The 23,780-nt window shown below is 34.7% G+C and overlaps 2 protein-coding genes and 2 pseudogenes across 4 annotated transcripts; 2 read left to right on the top strand and 2 right to left on the bottom strand.

Moving 5' to 3' along the window:
- Positions 1-59: 59 nt before the first annotated feature.
- On the top strand, positions 60-4,910 carry LOC104764286 (mitogen-activated protein kinase kinase kinase 3). Its single transcript, XM_010487783.3, has 17 exons — positions 60-648; positions 743-784; positions 914-979; positions 1,069-1,179; positions 1,275-1,355; positions 1,438-1,515; positions 1,608-1,690; positions 1,833-1,917; positions 2,023-2,123; positions 2,260-2,299; positions 2,420-2,476; positions 2,545-2,591; positions 2,683-2,905; positions 2,989-3,216; positions 3,596-3,894; positions 3,990-4,051; positions 4,139-4,910. Exons 1-17 carry the CDS (start codon positions 349-351, stop codon positions 4,198-4,200), a joined length of 1,965 nt encoding a protein of 654 aa, XP_010486085.2. The 5' UTR covers positions 60-348; the 3' UTR covers positions 4,201-4,910.
- A 4,143-nt stretch (positions 4,911-9,053) lies between these two features.
- Positions 9,054-10,249, bottom strand: LOC104764285 (protein FANTASTIC FOUR 4 pseudogene; annotated as a pseudogene). Its single transcript, XR_015590727.1, has one exon. The product of XR_015590727.1 is annotated as a protein FANTASTIC FOUR 4 pseudogene (transcript).
- Positions 10,250-16,751: 6,502 nt separating this feature from the next.
- On the top strand, positions 16,752-22,180 carry LOC104764283 (putative ATP-dependent DNA helicase CHR12). Its single transcript, XM_010487780.3, has 12 exons — positions 16,752-17,226; positions 17,491-17,653; positions 17,823-17,887; positions 17,991-18,179; positions 18,528-18,677; positions 18,786-19,181; positions 19,282-19,541; positions 19,632-19,850; positions 19,983-20,190; positions 20,275-20,428; positions 20,543-21,148; positions 21,241-22,180. The coding sequence occupies exons 1-12, from the start codon at positions 17,011-17,013 to the stop codon at positions 21,945-21,947; spliced, it is 3,333 nt and encodes a 1,110-aa protein (XP_010486082.1). The 5' UTR covers positions 16,752-17,010; the 3' UTR covers positions 21,948-22,180.
- LOC104764284 (RAN GTPase-activating protein 2 pseudogene) lies at positions 22,134-23,131 on the bottom strand (annotated as a pseudogene). Its single transcript, XR_015590894.1, has one exon. The product of XR_015590894.1 is annotated as an RAN GTPase-activating protein 2 pseudogene (transcript).
- Between the last annotated feature and the right edge of the window lie 649 nt (positions 23,132-23,780).

The following is a 23,780-nucleotide window of genomic DNA, read 5'->3' as shown; positions in this document are numbered from 1 at the left end:
TATATTGTCGGTAGAGGAAAAAGACAACGACCGACAACATAATATGGAAATTTTGACAGGTGAGAACTTTACCATAAGGGCCCAATAAGAAGGCCCATTAAAGAATGGGGTAATTTGGAAAATTTTGTGAGGGTTTCAATGGGAAAAACGCCAGAAACAGTCTCTCTCTCTCTCTCTCTCTCTCTCAGAGCCTTTAATTTTGAAAAACAGATCGAGTTTTCTCTTTCCCTCCTCTCCTCCTCGAACTTTCCCTTTACACACATCACGAAGAAGAAGAGGAAGAAGCCATGACTAATCTTCACTGATCTCTCTACTGCGTATTCACCGTCGGGTCACTAGGAAAAAAAAATGCAGGATATTCTCGGATCGGTTCGGCGATCCTTGGTTTTCCGGTCTTCTTTAGCCGGAGACGATGGTAGCGGCGGCGGAGGTCTTAGTGGATTCGTCGGGAAGATTAACTCCAGTATCCGTAGCTCTCGTATTGGTCTCTTCGCAAAGCCGCCTCCTGGACTTCCTGCTCCTAGAAAGGAAGAAGAACCGTCGTCGTCGATTCGGTGGAGGAAAGGGGAATTAATCGGTTGCGGTGCTTTTGGGAGGGTTTACATGGGAATGAACCTCGATTCCGGCGAGCTTCTTGCAATTAAACAAGTGGGTTTTTCAAATTCTTTGTTCTAATTACCTTCAATTGCTTTTTAATTTTGTGATCTGTTCTGCTGATTCGCGATTGTTTTTTGGGGTTTAGGTTTTAATCGCTCCTAGCAGTGCTTCAAAGGAGAAGACTCAGGTGAGAGTTACGGTGAAATTTCCAATTTTTTTTTTTTTTTTTTTTTTAAATCTGTTCCCAATTTGGTAACTGTTTGTGTTTCCCTAAGTGGTTGAGGAACTATTTTTTTTTTTGGGGGGTCTTTCATAGGATCATATCCGAGAGCTTGAGGAAGAAGTACAACTTCTTAAGAACCTTTCACATCCTAACATTGTTGTGAGTAGGCGAATCCATTTAGTTCTTTTTATTTACAATTGATGTCTTTGCATTCTTCTCACTATTTATCTTGTTGTTTTTGTTTGCAGAGATACTTGGGTACTGTAAGAGAGAGTGATTCCTTGAATATTTTGATGGAATTTGTTCCTGGTGGATCAATATCTTCTTTGTTGGAAAAGTTTGGATCTTTTCCTGAGCCTGTAAGTTTCTGACTACTATACCTGAACTTTGCTAAGTTCTTGTGTTTGAGCATCACAGGTGATGAATGTTGTGTTTGTTGAACCTTTCTGAATAGGTAATTATAATGTACACTAAGCAAATTTTGCTTGGTCTGGAGTATCTTCACAAGAATGGGATCATGCATAGAGATATTAAGGTACTTTCCTCTTTTTCCCAACATGTGAATGTGCCTGTGGTTGATAAAAATTTCCTCTCTAATTCTTGTCACATTCTCCTAGGGGGCGAATATCTTGGTCGATAACAAAGGGTGCATCAGACTCGCAGATTTTGGTGCTTCCAAGAAAGTTGTAGAGCTAGTATGATTGCGCTTCTCTTTCTCTTCAGTCATATTTCAATATGTTGCCTCTTCTCTTCTATACTCTAAAACTTGTCATTGTTATGCTTCCAGGCTACAGTCAATGGTGCCAAATCAATGAAGGGGACGCCGTATTGGATGGCTCCTGAGGTCATTCTTCAGACTGGTCATAGCTTGTAAGTATTTCTTGAATACCCTACTAGTTATCATCTTCTCCTCATCTCCTACTTTCTTTTATCTTATACCTTTTTTGAAGATGATCGATTATACATGTTCTGGTTTGTGGGAATGGGTTCTCATCTATAATTCCCTGTGTAGCTCTGCTGATATATGGAGTGTTGGGTGCACTGTGATTGAGATGGCTACGGGGAAGTCTCCCTGGAGTGAGCAGTATCAGCAGCAGGTAAACAGATTCACTGGGTGAAGGACACTTTCCAATATTGTTGATGCATATGAAACTGCCTTTTATTTTAGAAACCTAAGAAGAACTAAGAATTTTTGCTTCCAGTTTGCCGCTGTCCTTCATATTGGTAGAACAAAAGCTCATCCTCCAATTCCAGAAGACCTCTCACCAGACGCTAAAGACTTTCTATTGAAATGCTTGCACAAGTAAGTACACATGTTACTTCCTCTATTGTCTTTTCTGTAGAGATAGCTCCTGTACAGACCGATGTCCACCTTTCTTTCTATTTCAAGGGAGCATTTATATCTGTTGTCTTATTGATAAGATAAATTATATTTGCAGAGAACCAAGCTTGAGACTCTCTGCATCCGAATTGCTTCAGGTGTTGTAAATCTTATATCTTCCTTCATTTCCCACAATTGTGAAAGGGTCCTTACTCTCAAGGCACAATACTAAGTTATTATTGTTGCTTATAGTGCTAACAGCTGCTTAACATTTGCAGCACCCGTTTGTCACTGGAAGCCAGGAATCTTATCCGGCTTACAGTAATTCTCTAACGGTTAGTACATTATGCAGTAAACTTTGTTCTTGTTCTTCAACCTTCTGACCCCCTCCCCTATATATCAGGAATGTGGAAACCCAATAGCCACTCAAGGATTGAATGTTAGGAGTTCGTAAGTTTTCCTTTGCAGCTCTAGTTTCTATATTGTTATGATCCATGATTTTGATCTGTTGATTCTTATTTTACTTCCTCTTTTGTTTCAGAATAAACTCGTCGATCCGGAGGTCAACGTGTTCAGGCTTAAGGGATGTCTGTGAACTAGGAAGCTTGAGGACTTCCAATATATACACACAGAAGTCAAATAACTCAAGATATTGTTTGGGAGATGGAGACTCTGATGACCTTTGTCAGACCGACATGGATGATCTCTGCAACATTGAATCAGTCAGAACTAATGTTTTTTCACAGTCCACTGATTTAAACAAGGTAATATATTCTTCTGATTTTCAAACATGTCTGTTGATTGCAGTTATACTGACAGTGGGAAGGAACGTTTTAATTTTCAACAGAGTTTTAATCCCATGAGTGATTCGACGGATAACTGGTCTTGCAAGTTTGATGAAAGCCCAGAAGTGATGAGAAGCAAATCTAACATGCTTTCTTACCAAGCTGCTGAACTCAAATCTGGGGTTCCATTTGATGAGGAAACCAGCTTAACATTTGCTGGTGGCTCTTCCGTTGCAGAGGAAGATTATAAAGCCACAGAGTTAAAAATAAAATCATTTTTGGATGAGAAGGTAAGGCCTCTTTGTAGTATCTGGGTGAGAAATCAGTTAATACTTTTATACTGTGCATGATTCATGTTTTACAAGATTCATTTGCTAAACTTAGACTTAAAAGACCTGCAATAGGAAATTTTGAAATTTTTTAAGCTACTAAACTTTGTTAATGTTGAACATATGCACATAGCGACATTGGACTCTGGTTTTCATGCTTGGTGTGGTATATGCTTTCCCTTTTCAATTCTTTAATACTCATAATCATCTTCTTTGCAACTCTGGCTCTTCTTTGCTTAGTCTACCTGGAATTTTTAGATGCATCTCTGCTAACGAAATGAGATTTTGTGATGATATCTGAATATTCGTCACTTGTTCTTTTTTTGTCTGTTGTGTCAAGGCTCACGATTTGAAAAAGTTGCAGACCCCTCTGCTCGAAGAATTCCACAATGCTATGAATCCAGGAATACCCCAAGGTGCACTTGGAGACATAAATAGCTTCAAGTTACCAAACCTACCAAGTATAAGCAAGTCACCTAAACGACTTCCGAGTAGACGACTCTCAGCAATCAATGATGCTATGCCAAGCCCGCTCAAAAGCTCCAAACGTACACTGAACACAAGCAGACTTATGCAACCAGGAACAGAACCAAGCCAAGTCAGCGAGTCGACCAAGAAGGGAGTAACTAGTAGACGTTGGTGAGTTAGCTCGTGCTGAAGTTACTAATGTTTGAAAGCCTGAATTTGGGCTGTTTTGTTGGTGCTGATGTTTCCTTCTTTGAATTCATCCTCAGTTTTTCAGAGATACGGCGGAAGTGGGAAGAAGAACTCTATGAAGAGCTTGAGAGGCATCGAGGCAAGTATTTTTCTTTAATCCTAGAAACATTTGAGGCATATGTTTTGGATTTGATACATTGTTTACTTATCGTAAAACTCTGTGCAGAGAATATGCGACACACTGGTGCAGGAGGGAAGACTCCATTATCATCAGCCCACAAAGGATAGTGAACGGCTAAGAGAAGAACTGTATGTTTTCTTTCTTAAGTTAGCCCCAAAAGATTGTTATTGCTTTTTGTTTCTTTTTTTTTTGTTGGTGGGTTAATTTCAATCACTAGTATTTGATATATGTTGATAGTTCGTAAACGGCTCATAGTACTATTATTATTGTTATATATACATATCTGAAATCTGACTTGAAGTAGTATCAACCCTCTAGAATTGTGTCGTTGTTCGATTATGCAATGGTTATTTTGTTTAAAGTAAAAAAACTAGTATAGTTACTTACCCAATGACATTTGGTGATTTTATGACATTATGACATGCATATCACTGACCGAAGGGTTCAAGAATAATAAATTGATATCCGTGATTCAGTTTGCTATCTATATAATGTGCTATTTTAAGTTGATGTCGTTTGTTCAGTAAATTACTTGAAAAAAATAGATTTTTTTAGTCATGATCAAGTTTGAAAACAAATCACTTAAAAAAAATTGTGTTGAAATTTGAACAAGCAATTTCCAAGAACGCAGCATGAAACTTTGGACCCAGGAATAAGAGGAAATGTGTCGGGAGACTATATGGAAGAAGTGAAACACTCACTTTTGAGAGAAACATAATTTTCTAAGTTGCATTGTTACAGATTTAAAAGATTACACAAACAAATTATAATTGTCTCTACTCCGACGTAACGTGTCTATTGTTTGCCTCTCTTCTCCTTTACATGATCAATCAGTCAATCACTCACCAAAAAAAAAAAGATAAAAAAGAAAATAAACCAAAGTGTTTGTTTGATTCGAAATTTTTGTTGAATGATATTATAGTGTTTGGTTGGACCGTTGGTTGGAGGATGGGCTGTCGAAAAAAAAAAGCTGAGCAAAACTGAAAGAAAGAAAAAAAGAAGAGAAACATGAAGATCTTCTTGCTTTAAAATTTCTTGATTTGCTCTTCCATATCTATTAATAATCAAACTTAAGATTTTGTGCTTTCCGCTTTTTTTCAGTGTTTGGACCGTTTTTGATTGAAGTCTTGACCATATATATGTGTAGTAGATACACTTATAAATACCCAAAATAAAAAAGAATCGAGAAGGACATGTGATTTTTTCGGTTTTGTGTACGTTCTCGACAAGTCCATATCTAGTGATACGAGAGATACATAGAGCGAGAGAACCCCTTTTCCGTCACTTTTTATTATTATATTTTCTGTTGATTTATATTACACAATCTTCTCTGTAATAAGTAGGACACAAAGTTCAAATTGTTTTTCCAATCAAATGAACAAATTAAATCCAAATATAAGTAGACATAATTAAGGTTCATATTACGACAAAAAGTTTTTAAAATTTGAAAGATGAAAGGTTAAAAAGAAGAGGAATTGGCTAAAACTATACAGTAGTTTCGTATATATGCTAACTGTGCTATTAGTTCTAATAATTAAATTTCATGAGAGAAATGTTATACAAAAACTGTATTAGTTTCTCTCATAAAATAAAAGTTACAATGTACATTTATTTATATTAGAGAGAAATGTAAAGCTAGATTTCATAGACTAACATAAACATAGTAATTTATGCACATATATCATATTAGAAAGTAAATAAAAATTAATGAAAATATATATGAAGTATTCATAGAAGCTACCAAATGCTACTTAATTCACGTGGACATAGTCTCACATAACATAACTCAAAATTTTGAAATCTGATTGGGTCCTACGGATTTTTGCATTGCATTATCCAAAATCATTTGACTAAATTATAAAGCAAAAAAAAAAAGGCACTAGTGTATGTGTTGTGATGGATGTTTTTTTTTCATTTAAAAAGAAAAGAAAAAAAAAACACTTTTGATATTCGTGTCAAAGAATTATAATCTCCTGACTTCTTGTGGGAGGGACCTCTTTCGTTTAATTTGTATGTTCCTCCTAATCATTATAAGTTTATAACTATATATGTATTAAATGAAGATGAACGTCATTAAACCATGCACACGTTTCTAATTTATATACCCAACAATTAAGTTAGGACAAGAGTCGACCAATAGAGTTGCTACGATTTGCTTGTGTCGCCATGCTGCACTACGACGCGGGCCCGGAACCAACGGAAAAATATATACAAATGAAATGATGAAAATATCTTCAAATATGACGTGATGAGAAACTTTCAGTCTAAAATAATTTATGAAAATGTGATGATATGAGCTGTTGATAAAACAAACATAAAAAGTGATATATATGAGCTAATTCTAGTTAATTTTAATTTTCTTGGACACCAAACTTTCATTTCTCCGAGCTAGCAATAGAAAAAAAAATGTATAAATATACTCCAAATTTGATTAGAGATATTATAAAATCCATTTTGGATTTGTGTTGGAATGTTTATGTCAATGAAGAGATTGCCATATTCTGCTTATGCGATCAAACGAGTAATAGTATTTTGACCACTTTGCATTCATAATCGAAATATAAATTCAGATCTTACGTCCAGGTTTTTGCGATTACAATAACATTTTAGTGGATTTACAAAAGACAAATAAGTCATATTTCGAACTAATATAAGTCATGTTTTTAACCAATATATATATATATATAGTCTTGGCTTCAGAAATGTGCTGATCTTAATTTTGTCCGTACTAACTAGCCCTCCGAACCTCTAAACAATTAGAATGTGAATGAATAGAATATTGGTTGTTTAGTTGTTAGTTGTTAGTTGTTACTACTTTCTGAAAATTATATATTCCATGATGTTTCCCTTATTAAAGCCATGAAGTAATTCATTTGGGGAAAAAAAAGAACTAATTAATTTGTATAATAGTTTTATTAACCGGTCAAAGAGAGCGACAACTTAAAGAATCAAAAGGCATCCACCATTGCTTAAAGAAGACTCCATTAAAATTACATATATATTTATTTCGTTGTTTTTATCTGAAAGGAAACAATATTAGAAGGGCAAATGGGTTACACACAATCCTTTTGCACTTCTTAGCCACCAAGAAAACAACCACTTCTACTTTTCGTGATTAATTCGTTTAATTTCTCCTCTAAATTTACATATTGTTGCATTGCATCATCTCGCTTTATATGTATTTTTTAATATATATTAAGGTCTAACCTAATTTCCGAAAAACGTACCAAATAAAGGATTGCGTCATGAATCATATAAGGCCAAGTTGATTAGGGCAAATGGATTAGATCGTTTTAAAAGGGTGGGAACTGGACATGGCATGAAGCTTTATATATGGCTATGTGTAGCTAACTTTCAAAATAAAGTGAACACGGCCGGTTTTGTTTGGTTTTAATTCATATATATATATATATATAGCATTATTATCATTATTAGACAATTAGTAAATTGTTTTTGAGAAAAATCGACGGCTTATAATAGATAAATGTTTTTCTTGTATGCAAGTCTAAACATAATTAAAAAAAAAAAAAGAACGCAAATGGATAGACGCAGATCCCATGCAAACAACTTTGCAGAAAAAGAAACGTGAAAAGGATCGCACGTATACATCAAATTTCAAACCCCACTCAAATTAAATTAAAAACTAATGATATTGGTTTCTGCCGGGTTAAAGCCTATAAATTAGATTACACAAACTTAAAATGTATAAAACACGAGTAGTCATCAAAAAGAAACATACATATCAAAAGATTTAGGGATTTTCAATGTGGACCTTTATGTTTGCAAAACATAGAAAACAATTAAGGGAAACGATGCAGGTTTTTCTTTACAAAAAAAAAAGGATGCAGGTTTTTTTATGGTAAGTAAAACCATGCAATTTGGCATTTACAACAAGTAGTACGTACTTAGGTAGTAAATCAAGTTAATCTTTCCATTACCTGCTGGATGCATGTGCTAATCTAATAAAAAATATGAATAAGAAAGCATAGTATATATTTTCAGACCGGTTCTAACATTATTCTTTCCTAAATAAAGTGGGAAAAAAGTGGTCGTGGATTTTTTTTTTTTAAAAAGAAGCAATAATCTTTATGGAAAAGATGTGGTTCTACATATTTGTACATTACGTATGAGGTACAAATTAATAACTAAAATTTTGGAAAAATTAACGAAGATAGTTTTCACAAATTAACGAGTTTGAAAAACCAAAAGCTTCCTTTTTTTTTTGTGGGGCTAAGAGAAAGAGAGAGAGGTTGAGGCCTTGAGGGAATCAGAGGCGGAGACTCGGAGAGCTTTTTAGCATATATATGACGTCGTCATTGTACGGACACAATTTAGTCACTTCTCTCCTTTTTTTTTTTTTGGGCATCATAGATAATCCCTTGTCTATTTCATATTCTTCTATATTCGTATTTTATATATATATATAATTACATCATATTGTATAATTTTGATTACTTAAGAACGCCAAACTTTCACAATCTCGTTAGATATATGACAAACCGTGATGAAAATGAAGGCTTCAGATTTTAGAAAAAATGTGGTAAGAAATAAGAAAAAAAAAAAAAAAACACATTAATGAAAGTGGATCAGTATCTTTTCTAACGTCCAATTAGATACAATTCTAAGTCTTAGAGATAGATATGACTCATAATTAAATTTGAAAAGAAAAAAACGTGGAAACAAATAACAAAAAAAGACAGAGAGGGAAGTGATGTGTGTTCCCATGATGAAGGCATCTTCGTGGTACAATCGTCCCTTACCCAAATCTCAGTCTGCCACTACATTCGGACATTTCCTCCAATCTCTCACCTAACCATATTTAACTAACTGTTTAACTCATCTCTAATTTTCCTTTACCTAAATTCAGTTTAATTGACGTAAAATAAAACAATATAATTTAATTAGATTACGTCATATTTAGGTAACGACTAATTTGAATACTATAGTATCAGAATTTTTTTAACTGGTAAACGCAAACTTAAATATGTATGTACGTAGCAAATTAACATAGCGAGTGAATAATTAAAAAAAAAACCCATTGTTATTTATACAAAATGAAAACAAAATGCGGGAGAAAAAAAGAGTGTGAAACTGTGATTACAGCGAAACCAGAAGAAAGAAAAAAAGAAAAGATTCTTTTTTTAGGAAGTGGCAACACAGAAAGATTCCCAATTTAGAAATCCTCTGTTTTCTCGATCTCCTTCAGTACATCTTCTTGATCTTTGAACTTTCTCAACACACTTTACTTCAATTTCTTCTTCTACTTCTTCTTCATCGTCTTCTTCAACTTTTTCTTCATCGTGTTCTGGAATTTCTTCTTCATTATCTCTCATGGTCTCGGTTGTTTCTTCTTCTTCTTCTTTGGTCTCTGTGTCTATGTGGTCATCAGAATCAATCAATATTGCAAGTCTTACACAGCCATTGCTTCGGTCCTGAATGCACCTATTACGCGGAAGGGGTTTCGCGGCTGTCATTACCAATCTTCCATTTTCACGGTGGGACTTGACTTCAATGCAATCAAAACCGCTCATACTTGTCAAAGGAGGTGGAAGTGAAGCCATCATATTTCTCCTCTTATCTTGTCGTGATGATCTTGATGTCGCCGACGCAGTTTTAGTTTCCATTGCTTGTAATTCGGATGAAACCGAGAACAAAAATTCGTCCTCATGAATGATATCAGAACCCGTCTCGCTCCCTAGGCTCTCAGTGCACAACGCTAAGCTCTCATCGCTGAGAGTTCTACGCGAAGATGGAGATTGAAATACTGATAATGTCTTCTTCTCTTCATCATTAGAGCTCGAATTTGAAAGGGACTCGAGGAAGCTCCAACTTGCCGAGTTAGAGTCCGGCTTCGGACTTGATGAGGGCAAGGAGGCTGCATTTGTGGTAGTAGTGTTGTCTTGTGGAGTAACGGAAGAATCTTCTTGAAAATGGGATCTGAGAGGTGTGGATAAGTGAAGATTATTAGGAGAAGAGAGTCTGAGTCTTAGAGCCCTTGGCTCAAAGTGCTGAGACTCAAAGTAAGATTGATACACAACAGTTGCCATGTGGTTTAAATTAAGATGAAAATTTCTTGTAAGAGATTTTGTTGTTGTGTGGAAACAAGGAAGCAGAGAAAGACAAGTAGGAGAGAAGATCAGAGAGGCTTTGGAAGTGAATTTGAGGGATAAGGAGAGGGAGAGGGTGTCAATTTGTAGTGCCAAAAAGTTACCTTTTTTTACGAAAATAATTAAAGAGAAAAATGGAGAAAGAATTGTTTAGTATAGTGTATAGAGAGAGAGATGGTGGGTAAAGAGCTTTTTTCCACACTACAACTTGAATAAAATGAAAATTATTTATGTATGCCACATAATGTATATGGGAATAAATATATATATTAAAAGGTGAAGGAATAGAATAGGGTCACTGTACAGTTCCATATTGTAAATATGCATTTACAAAGATCGTATTTTATTTTCTTCTTTCTTTGTAGTAAAAAGTGGTAAGCAACTAATGTAGTAATGAAAGAGAGCTTGGGCAATCATAGTTTTTGCACTTAAATAGCAAAAAGAAAAAAAAAAAAGAAGATGTGATCGAGTCAGAGTCGAGGAAAGCTCGAGCCTCGTGCATGTGATGTGGCCAGAAAGAATCCACAAAAAGAAGGAAGGGAAAGTCCTATGAATGCAGTAAAATCATATCATCTTCTTGTTTGAGAGCACATGTATTTTTGGACCCAAATAAACAATATTTAATCCTCCTGGTCATGTCAAATTGAAAATCCGAATAAAAATTAACCAAAAACTATATAAATTTTAAATTGTTCAGAATATATATTTCTATACAAAGACATAAAAATCGAACAATTTTATTTATAATGTAACTCATTTTAAATTATTAAATTAATGTATATATATAAAATATTAATGTTAATAACAAAATTGATAAACTATAGCTAAAACCTTATTTAATCGAATTAGACTAAATTTTGTTTCATTTATGTTGCTTTATGTCATAAACTATAACCGAATGAAACCTAGGTTAAAGATACGTCGGAAGTAATGTTAAAAACAAAATGTTGAGTGGATCGTAAGGTGTTTTTGATCTTTGTTAGCTCTGTATATAAGCTTGTTATATTCCTTTTTGTCTGTTTTCACCAAAATTTAAAAGAACCCGACAATGAACTGATGAACAACACATCTCGTTTCACCATGATTGATAACGAGAATGACTCTTTATTAAACAAAAAGATTCGTGTGCCGGCTGATTCTTAAACCCAATTTACCAACATGATAACAACAGCCCAACAATTTTGAAATCTCTTCCATTAACCCCAAAAGCATAAGATTATGGGCATCAATCTAGGCGTTAACATCTAGATAGGAATGTTTCGTGAACTGAAAATATGCATGCATCATCCACGGAAATAAAAGTACTATTAAAAAAAAAAAAACAAAGTGTGTCAAAAACACGCTTACCCAACAACACTGTAGTTGAATGCAAAGAACAAACCCCATTTTCCGCCCACTTGTTATGACCTAAAATCATATAAAATGCCCCTAAAATTACATTACTATATTAGAAAGAAATAAAGGAATCAAAAACATAAGTGGATTACTTAACGGGTTAAGAGGAAGATTGTTTCAGCTTCACTAGATCTATATTTTTGTACTACAACGCTAAATTCATGTTCTCTGGGACATGTCACAGTATAATAACTAATAGCTTATATTGTTGAGTATTGGAGTGTGATTTTCTTAACGATGTGAAGTCTCTCAAATATCGCCGGTCCATATGTGTCAGGTTGAAGTTTTTATAGAGCGGAATTTCGAAGTTAAAAAAAATATATAATTAGAAATTTTTAACCATGATATTTTGAGTAGTTCACCCATGAATTCTTTTGTAATTAATAGGAATTATTTTTATTTATTAGTTATCGTGGGATTTATTTGTAAAGGATAAAAAGAGAGAAATATTCTAGAAACATTCAAACGGTGAACATGCATGTGTAGTGAAAAATTTGTATAAATTGGTAGTAAACGAAACACTTACATAGAATATCAAAAAATATAAATTGTGAATCATTTTTTTTTCTTTTCTAAGATGATCGGTTTTTATACAGATACATATAAATTTCCAAAAAAACTACAGATATGTATATTATATAGGTCCAAAATTTAATTAAACTCAAAAACTTTCCGCTTAAGAAAGAAGACCAGTAGTTTAAAGCCACATAGGTTTCTACTTTGGAATATTCTCTCTAAAATTCAGGACATTGTGGTTATAAATAGTAATCCAGGTTGGGTTTGGTTGTATTAAGTTAACATCAAATTTGTCATTTTTCTCTTTGGCTAGCCAACACTAAGTTGCTTTTTTCACTCTCCAAGTCCAACCCATGTTACCCCTATAAAATCGTACGGAGTAGCTTAGGAAGACACATATTATTAGACTCGTGAATCAGCAATTGATTCCCCACTATCACTTTCCCTCTTCTGTCTTCACTGTTTTTTCAGATGCTTACGCTATTATATAATGTACGAAAAACCCTAATTTAAACCCTTTTCTTTCTGAAAAAGAAAGGGACAAAACAACACTTGCATTCAACCTTTACAAGTAAATAAATGCCCTAAGGTCACTCACTACTCACTATAGCTATCTTTTCGTTAACTCTAAGCCATGTGAATGATGATATAAAGTAATATATATGTTCTATAGCGCAACTGTGTTCGCATTTGATAGTTAAAACCTTTTGTTTATATATATGCAAACACGAAACTTTTTAATTTTATTACGCAACAAAAGCAACGATAATGCAAAAAAATCGTATAGATTTTAAAATAAGAATGTTCAAGTCGCCAGGTTCTCTTCAAATTGTTAAGGTCCTGATAAATCTGTAGAAACAAGAAAAATGGAGAATACTATTCTCATAAAATAAATTCAAAAGTTCTTTTGTTAAATCAATCAAGACTCGAAACTATATACAGAAAACCCTAAGTTCGAATATTGAACCAAAAAAACTCGCTAATCTATAAAACACTCTAAAACACAAACCTAAATTAAAATAGGAAAACGGCTGTAAAAAGATAATATAAATAAATAATAGGAAAACTACTAATTAAAATAACTACTTAAGGAAAACTGGCAAACCGATTTTTTTATTTTTCCATATATATGCTCTTGAAAGCTTTGAATAATACTTGATGAAAACACTAAAAATGTTGTCAAATATGTTTGTAAACACAGCAAATTAAACATGTAAAAGCACAATTACATTAGACCATGCATAGGGGGTTTTACCGTAGTTATTTTACCGTATAACTTGCAAGAAAGTGTAAGCCGTTCCTAATTTTGTAAGTGAGTGGGAGAGATTTTGAGATTCTGGGTTTCCTTTAATGGAAAAGCTTTCCCAGTTTGTGTACTGTGTGTGAATAAAGAAATGTGTATACAATAAGAGGCTAGACACCATCGATGAACTGTGAGCATAATAATATATATGTTATGCTAGTTGTGTGTTGTATAATGATCACTTTAACTAGCAGACCAAAACTTTCCTAAGTTGTATAGCAGACATTCACAAGTAGACCTATAAATTATAGTTTCTCACAAAATTTGATGAGACCATGCATAGGGGGTTTGGTACGAAGAATACCTTTGATGTGTATTATATATGACAAGTAGATCTCAGTTTTTTCCTTTTCCTTTAAGTTCTTTCCCAAAATTAGTACGCAGCATCTAGTACTAGCTAGCCACATTTACATTATGTTCCTAGCGGATGAATATAATGATGACCAAGCAAATACTCAGTGCACTTCACATATGTGAATCAGAATTTGGGTATTCGCATTGCCAAGCAGATGCGAAGATGATTTGAAACAACATAAATGTTAATATACATTAACTTCTTCTTGTTGATCTCACTCCAAATCTTCCATTCAAGCATCTTTAATCACATAACTTTTTTTTGAGCAAAACTTTAATCACATAACTAAACTATATAGTAAATTTTCATTCTTATCAAACTTTTTTCGTGATAGAAATATTATATATCCCAAATTTAAAATATGATACCAAACTAATATACACTGAACTTCATTTCTAATTAGTTGATTTTGATGTAATTCCATATATTCATTATTGATCAACTTTGACGTTCGTCTAGTATCAGAGTCCACTAAAATCATGTGCTTAAAGATTCATCATATAAAATGGGTATAATGGAGAGAAGAAAATCATAATTGTGTTGGCAACACAAGTTACATATCTACATAAGATTTTTCGTAATGTGACATACTCAATTTCCCATTCAAATATGGAAACATGACAGCGGTTGTTTGTACATATTTACAGTTTATGGATGAGATAATTAGTTTGTGTTTTTTTTTTAGAAAAGCCGAAAAAAGAATAATTTGCACTATAATTATTTATTTTATTTTTGTAGGGAATGCCTCATTTTGTTTTTCCAATCTCTCCTTTTCCATGAAGGAATCAAGAAGGAGATGATTTATCATATATATAGTTGACACAGAACGATTATATAAAAATGAAATGAAAATAGAGGATCCTATAACGTAACTACGTAAGCATGAGAGAGTAAAAAGTTATGACATAATTTAATCAAGAAAAGGTCGAAAAAGGAGCTGACCTGCAGACGTAATCTGTCGACAAATATCAAACTATACATACCGAGTCTTTGATCACCACATGTGGTCCTAAATTTCGAACCAACGCATAGAGAGATGAATTAGAAAGTAGCATAGCAACCTTTGGCCGCTCCAAACGATCGTGCTTTGCCTTTTGATATTGTGTCCTATTACTAAAAGATGCTTTTATTATTTTGTTAAGTTTTACAATTATTAAGCGAATACCGACAGGCGACACAAGCAAATTAAAAGTATGATAATTTTATATACGAAAATAATTTGACTTTGTTGTGTCACTCGAGCCCATGATGCACAAACACACACAAAAAAAAAAAAAAAAAAAAAAAGAGTGAAATACGAATCGTTATCCATCAAGATTGGTTATTTGTTTCAACTAATGGAGGATCTAAAGGCAGAGAATACGTCATACCACTTGAAATTTAGTGGAGACAGAAACTTAAGCATTACGTTTTTGATGCAATATACCAAACTACCAATATATAGTGTGGTTATAAATTTATAATGTAAAACGAGAGTGTGCATCTTTAATCTAGATGTGTTGGCATATTTGAAAGCCTTTCTTTCAGGGCTTTCCAAAGATCCAATTTCATTCGGATTCTGCGATTCTGGATTTCGTCCAATTTCTTGTTTAGTTATATTCGAAAAGAATTTTTCCAAAAAGAAAAATGTAATGGAAACACATATAATCCTCCGAAAATTAACTTAATGCTATATCGAATCTGAAACACATGATTCTAAACCAAAGTGTACATCTCATGGCTCAAAATGGTTTGCATAAGCAAAAAAACAATCTTTTTGACTATGTACGTTAGTGGAGTCTTTATGAGCCACTCCTTAAACTTTTAAATTCTGACCATGCATGAATTAAATTTAAAAAATCGAGCTTATAAATATATAAGCAATGCTTACACATGTTAAGGAACAATAGGTCACAAAATTACTAGACAAAGAATAAACAGTAAAGAATTTTATGTATTGGCCACATAATAGAGTTATTGTTTGTCTCCTTTGCTTTTGTTTGACGCATGACATCCACATGAAAATATCATTCTCATCCATAACTATTGTCTCACTCACATATCATCCAAGTAAACTATAACTTTCACAAAAGTAGATGTCAGTTTATAACAAAACAAGGGTAATTTGGATAAGAATAGTGATTCGAACGAACAAAACACAGTCATGGATCATCCATCGATCTATTCCATTACTAGAACAAGGATCGTTCGAACCATCCATTATAAAGTTATATCAGCCAAAAAAAGTCGACAAAACAAACAAACAAAAAGTAGTTGCTACACATATACAAAAAATTTAGAAGATAAGACAATAACATGGATTAGTAATCGGTGGGTAACATCTACAATCAGGAAAACTGAATGATTTGAATATCATATAATTATATCATTCATTATTTAATAATGCATGCATTGTATTTGTAATTCACAACTGAAAAAGAAAGAGGACAAAGAATTTTTAGGGAACAACATCTCCCAAGAACAATCAAATTACGGTTTTTCGACAGGGTTTTTTTTTTACTCCATCTGTTTCAAAATATAAGATGTTTTAGAGAAATTTTTTGTTTCATAATATAGGATGTTTTCAATTTTCTATGCAACTTTTAGATTAGTTTAGTATTTTATATTATGCAGTATTGTTTCTGATTGGTTGAATTTATTAAAAGTAAAGATTTTTTAATCTGCGTGTTTTAGTTAAAACATCTTATATTTTGAATGGATGAAGTATAACTCATTTATTGTCCATGTGTTGTTGTCTTAATATAGTAACTTCTTAAAACTCTTTCTCGGAATCGCAACACAAACAACCGGAAAACACTCTCCTCATTGCACGTGCTTCTTTGAACTAGCATAGCTAGCATTTATAAACCAAAGACTCATTTTCAAGCCCAATAACTTCCCATTGTGTTAGCCCACAGATGACGACGATCAATTGGGTCTTAGATAACAATAAAGCCCATTAAGAAGAAGGGGGGTAAATATGTAAAATATACAGGAAAAGAAGGGGGGGGGGATGGATGTGTTTGGTGGTGAGTAAATTCGTAAACCAGATTTTGCAAAATTTTTATCTCTCCGTCTCATCTTTGTCTCTCGGTCTCTCTCTCTCTCGAGTGTTGTGTGTTGTGTGTTGTGTGAGAGAGATTTGAGAGACACAACTGATTTAGATTTACAACCAAAAAAAAAAAATATACTACCAAAAAAAAAAAAATCAAAATTTTGCGATAGTTGAAATCGAAAAGGGTGGGGGATACGAGTTCCCGCCATGGTGGCTCAGCAGCTCCAAGAGAGATGCGAAGAAGAAGAAGAAGATCCAGTTGAGACCACCAAGTTTTTGATCTGTGCTCTCAATTACATCTTTCGTGACCTTCCTTTGCCTCCTCACCTCTTCGCCTCTGTTTCTTCTATCTACCATGGCCCTTCCTCCTCCTCTTCTCTCTCTCACTCCGATGTCTCTCCTCCGCTGCCTACTTCTCCACCTGTAAATCCCCCTTTCTTTATCTCTTCTATAGCCTCGCTTTTGATTTTGTGGCTTTTCTTTTTGGAGGGTTTGATTTTGTGGTCCTGTGATTTGTTTCCGTAGCTTAGATTTGAGTTTGTTTGATTCAAAGTTTTCTCCTTTTCGAGTTTTTCTAGTGGAGATTAGATTATCCTCAACTCAGAGTGGCTTGTTTTGTCCATTTACATTTCCTAAAGGTGTTTGCTTTACTTTTGTGGTCTTTGTTTTTTTTTTGTTTTTTTGCAGGGGAATAAGAATTTGACTCCCTATGGAGGTGATTTGATGGGGGAGTTTGAGGATGCTCTTTTGAAGCAGAGACCAAACAACTCTGAAGCAGGCTCTCGATTGAGAGATTTATTGGATAATCGGAATAAGAGTCATATCCAACGCCGCTTATCCGAACTTGAAGGTTATAATCGTCTTTATCAATTCTCCTAACTTATATATATACTTCAAAGCAGATTCTCAAGTTGTGATTTTGTTATGCTTGGCATGGCAACGTTGTTTTTGTTTGTAACTGGATAACTATTCTTCATGGGGAATGCTTACTCTTTGTGTGTGTGTTTTTTTTAAATCAGAATTACCTTCCACTAGAGGTGAAGACTTGCAGGCAAAATGCTTACTTGAACTTTATGGGCTTAAGGTATCGTCTTTGCTATATGTTCTCAGCGATTTTTGTTGTTTATGTGACATTAGTTGAATTGTGATATCTTTGACATTTGACACTTTGCCTTGGTGAGTCGCAGTTACGAGAGTTGCAAAGCAAAGTTCGAACCAAGGTCAGCTCGGAGTTCTGGCTACGTCTGAACTGTGCTGATGTCAGTAGCCAACTATATGACTGGGGCATGATGCGGTTGCCTCGTCCATTTTATGGGGTTGGAGATCCTTTTGCTATGGAAGCTGATGATCAGTTCAGAAAGAAGCGTGATGCTGAGGTCAGTTACCTTTTCTTCAGCTAGCTATTCTAGTTAAACCTTCTTCTTTTTTTCTGCTCCCGGTTTTGATTTTACCTTATGATGAAGATGTCTTCCTATGGGGTAGCATAAATGATTGGCATAAGGCCACTTTCAAACTATGGCTCATATCTCTTAGCAGTACAACTAGACATGGGCAAAAATATATCACTAGTTTCAGATTTATTGGAACTCATTTAGATGGATTTTAATGGAAGTGAAATGAAATCTCTACTCAATGTTTGAACTATGACTCATTGATTTAGATACATTATTTACAGTTTTCATACTTCTTGATTTGCAATACTGATATGTTGTGTCTTTGATCAGAGGTTATTACGTTTAGAAGAAGAGGAGAAGAATCTGATTGAAACCGCCAAGAGAAAATTCTTCGCAGAAGTACTTAATGCAGTTCGTGAATTCCAGTTGCAAATTCAGGCGACTCAAAAACGTCGTAGGCAAAGGAATGATGGTGTGCAGGTATGATATAGTTTACGCGATTATTGTGACGGTAATTCAGTTATCCTCTAATACTATCAGTAGACAACCTTTTAAAACTTATTTTTGTACTTTTAATTATTCAACCAGGCGTGGCATGGGAGACAAAGACAACGAGCTACCCGTGCTGAAAAGTTGAGGCTCATGGCCCTTAAATCTGATGATCAAGAGGCGTACATGAAACTAGTAAAGGAGAGTAAAAATGAAAGACTAACTACTCTTCTAGAGGAGACTAACAAACTCCTTGCTAATTTGGGAGCTGCTGTTCAACGTCAGAAAGATGCTAAACTTCCGGAAGGCATTGATCTACTGAAAGACTCAGAATCTGACTTGTCTGAACTTGATGCTCCAAGAAGTGAACCATTGCAGGATCTGCTTCCTGATCAGGATATTGATATAACTGAGTCTGACAATAACGATGACTCTAATGATTTACTAGAAGGACAGAGGCAGTATAACTCCGCTATTCACTCAATACAAGAGAAGGTAATGTTGATCCTTATAGTAGTAGCAGTACGGTTAATTGTTTAAACCATTGCCATCTCAGAGACCAGGGGATTTAAGTAGCAATATATACTTTTAACAGGTGACGGAGCAACCCTCCCTTCTAGAAGGTGGGGAACTACGATCCTACCAAATAGAAGGGCTCCAATGGATGGTTTCTCTATTCAACAATAACCTGAATGGGATTTTAGCTGATGAGATGGGTTTGGGAAAAACGATTCAAACGATTTCTTTGATTGCGTATCTTCTGGAGAATAAAGGTGTGCCTGGGCCGTATCTGATAGTGGCTCCAAAAGCTGTGCTACCAAACTGGGTAAACGAGTTTGCAACATGGGTACCAAGGTATATTGCAGAGAATCTTTCTTTTGGGGCTGGGGACTTGCACTGGTATGAATGTTATGTCTGAAAATCAGCCGTTTTGTTCATTGACAGCATTGCCGCTTTTCTTTATGATGGGCGTTTAGAGGAAAGAAAAGCAATAAGGGAAAAAATTGCAGGAGAAGGAAAATTTAACGTATTGATAACCCATTATGATCTTATCATGAGAGATAAAGCATTTTTGAAGAAAATTGAGTGGTACTACATGATTGTTGATGAAGGACATCGGCTGAAGAACCATGAATCTGCTCTCGCAAAGACTCTGTTAACAGGGTACATCTCTATATTCATTTGTCTCAAGTGAATGATGTTAGCTGACTATTAGGTTTATAGCTACTTTGGTTCTCCTCGAGAATGATGAGAAATTTTGAGTATATATCTAATGAAACTTTATCCTGGGTACAGCTATCGTATAAAACGCAGACTTCTGTTAACTGGGACACCCATACAGAATAGCCTTCAAGAACTATGGTCATTGCTAAATTTTCTCCTTCCTCATATCTTTAACTCGGTTCAGAACTTCGAGGAATGGTTTAATGCTCCTTTTGCTGACCGTGCTAATGTCAGTCTTACTGATGAAGAGGAGCTCTTGATTATCCACCGTCTGCATCATGTGGGTTTTTTAGCTATCTTTCCTTCAATTTCTTATCAGTTTTTGCAGGCAATGTTTTAATGATACTCACTTTGTCACTTTCAGGTTATAAGGCCGTTTATACTGAGAAGGAGAAAGGACGAAGTAGAGAAATTCCTTCCTGGAAAGACACAGGTCATATTGAAGTGTGATATGTCGGCGTGGCAGAAAGTGTATTATAAACAAGTTACAGACATGGGAAGGGTTGGCCTTCAAACAGGTTTGGAGCCTAACTCACTTATACCGTCTTCATTATTTTGCATTCATCTTTGGGGTTAAGAAATTGAATCAGAAAGTGAAGCTGATTTTATGCAAACGTAATCATCATGTGCAGGATCTGGGAAATCAAAGAGTCTGCAAAATCTAACGATGCAACTAAGAAAGTGTTGTAACCATCCCTATCTTTTTGTTGGAGGAGACTACAATATGTGGAAGAAACCTGAGATTGTGAGAGCTTCAGGGAAATTTGAACTCCTTGATCGTCTCCTTCCAAAACTGCGCAAGGCTGGACATAGAATTCTTCTCTTCTCCCAAATGACCCGTCTTATTGATGTTCTTGAGATTTACTTGACACTTAATGATTATAAGTACCTTAGACTGGATGGTACCACAAAGACAGATCAAAGAGGACTTTTACTGAAGCAATTCAACGAGCCAGACTCTCCATACTTCATGTTTCTTTTGAGCACGCGTGCTGGAGGTCTAGGTTTGAACTTGCAAACTGCAGACACTGTTATTATTTTTGACAGTGATTGGAACCCACAAATGGACCAACAGGCTGAGGATCGAGCCCATCGCATAGGGCAAAAGAAAGAAGTCAGAGTGTTTGTTTTGGTTAGCGTTGGCTCTGTTGAGGAAGTAATATTGGAGCGTGCAAAACAAAAGATGGGCATTGATGCCAAAGTCATACAAGCTGGACTTTTTAACACAACTTCCACTGGTAAGTCTGCTCGAAAGTACAATGTGATGGCTCCTGCTTTGTGTATCGATATGGTAATCTCTTGATGTGGGTTTTTTTGATTATATCAACAGCACAAGACAGAAGAGAGATGCTTGAAGAGATCATGCGCAAAGGAACAAGCTCGCTCGGGACAGATGTCCCCAGTGAGAGAGAAATAAACCGGCTCGCGGCTCGTAGTGAGGATGAATTTTGGATGTTTGAGCGAATGGATGAAGAGAGGCGAAGGAAGGAGAACTACAGAGCCCGTCTGATGCAAGAGCAGGAAGTCCCTGAGTGGGCGTACACTACTCAGAGCAAAGATGACAAGCTGAACAGCTCAAAATTCCATTTTGGGAGTGTCACAGGTAAGCGAAAACGTAAAGAGATCGTTTATAGCGACACACTAAGCGAGTCACAGTGGCTGAAAGCCGTGGAGAGTGGTGAAGACCTGTCAAAACTCACCAGGAAACATAGGAGAGGTGAGAAGGCAAGCAACACAAAGACACCAACGAGTAAAAAGGCAATAGAATCTATCCCAATAGTGAGTGATGGAACGAGCGAGGAGGAGAACGAAGAGGAAGACGAAGAAGAAATACCACAGGAGATGAGTGGAAAACAGAGAGTGGAGAAGTCTGAAGAAGAAGAAGAAGAAGAAGAAGAAGAAGAAGGTGAAGAAGAGAATGATGGAAAGGCAGTATTCAAGTGGAATACTCAGAAGAAGAAAAGGTCAAGATACTCTTTTACGTGCTCTTCGTCTGACTCTAGAGCTCAAAGTTCTAATGGAAGTAGACGAAAGTGAAGAAGGTGAGGTGAGATCTGAGTTGAGTTTGGTCTCTTCTTCAGTCTTCTACGTGTCTGTGTGTTTGTAGAAGTAGTTAGATGTTCTTCTTCCCAATATAACTTATGTCAATCTAACATGTAATACATTTATTTTAATTGGTCTCGTGTTAATTTTTGTATTTTCTCAAAGTATTACTAAGTTATGTTTCTTCTGTAGAACGATTATTTGAAATTGAAAACCCTTATCATCAATGTGTATAATATTTTTCTCAGAAGAACTATGTGGACACTTGCTAAAATATGGTATTTGATAAAGAAAGAAGTAAAATAGCAGCAGCACAACTCTCTATTTGTACAATACAAACTAATAATAGATAAAATAACTCACAAATTCATCTTCAAAATCTTCAAGATCATTCCACTCTCTTAAATCATCATCATCATCCACATAATTACCTTCATAATCCTCATAGTCTTCATAATTCTCTTCATAATCCTCATAGTCTTCTCCAAAGGAGTCATTCTGCATCTCATCCAAAGGTCCAAGTAACTTAGGGCAGTTCTTGAATACCTCTTTGACTTCCTCAATGCCTCTAATAGAGATCATATTCCCATCAATGTTCAACATCTTGAGACTTTCTTTCGTGACAACAATATGAGCCAGATTCAGTGCTCCTCCTCTTGTCAGTTTATTGTAGCTCATATCAACATATTCTAACTCCAAGTCTTCCATACTCTCTACGATGTCAACACATCCCTGGTCTTCGAGATCATTCTGAGACAAGTTCAACTTTTTCAGATGTCGCTTTGCTGCCAAACAAGCGGCGATAGCTGGAGCCGCCTCATCAGTTATGTTATTACCGGCCAGTTCTATAACTTCAAGAGATGGAGCAGAACTCTTGAGAGCGTTTACAAAAGCTATAGCACCTTCATTCTCTAGTTTGGTATAACTTAGGTTAATAACAGTCAAGAAATTAAAGCTCGAAAATACTTTGCTCATAGAAACTCCGACTTTTATGCTATGATCCATTAGATAAAGTTGTTTCATAAATGTATTCTCCTCTATAGGTTCCTCCTAGGTTAAGCTAGTGCCCACCATATTCACCACCCATGAGCTCCTTTTATTTTTAATTTCGACCTAGTGTACCACAATAGGCCAACCTTAAATATGTCAAAAAAAATAAACTCAAACTAGTTACTAAACCACGGTCTGGGCTGAATATTTTATTTGAAATAAATTTGAAAGAATTTTATTTGTTATTTTGTTATTTATAATCTTTAAAAATATCTGATTTCTCAATTTTTTTGCTTTATTTTTTGTTGTCAATTGTCACCCAAACAAATTGTATAAAATCATATAAAAAAAATCAGATTATATTTATGATACTATATCAGAAAGAAATCTAAGTTGTTTAACCAAATGAATATTTCTAAATATCATTTCTTTGCAATGGATTTAATAAATTAATATTTTGTTTACTCTAATTAAATTGTCTTAATTACCCTTAATGATCATATCTTTTTTTTGGGGTAGTATTTCTAATGGCATTATAATGTAATTTTTTTATATTTTTAATGTCGTTTTATAAATATACTTCTCAATTAATATAGTAGGATAAATAGTTTATATCTTTATAATAAAAACAGAGGTGTAATTATAAGATCACTGAATATAATAAAATCCAACAATCTTCAAGATATGACAAAAAAAAAAAATGTATGTCTTTAAAATTATCTATTGTTGGATTGATATACTTAAGCCAATTTAAAGATTAATGTATATCCAGTTTAGTAAATAATGCATCAAGAATACTAGATTATAGTATATTGAAATTTATAAATTTATGATCGA

This window comes from Camelina sativa, chromosome 19, assembly GCF_030686135.1.
Source record: "Camelina sativa cultivar CO46 ecotype springtype chromosome 19, ASM3068613v1".
In the NCBI taxonomy this organism is placed as follows: domain Eukaryota; kingdom Viridiplantae; phylum Streptophyta; class Magnoliopsida; order Brassicales; family Brassicaceae; genus Camelina; species Camelina sativa.
Note: the sequence above shows the minus strand (reverse complement) of the source record. Positions and strands in the feature narration are given on the sequence as shown.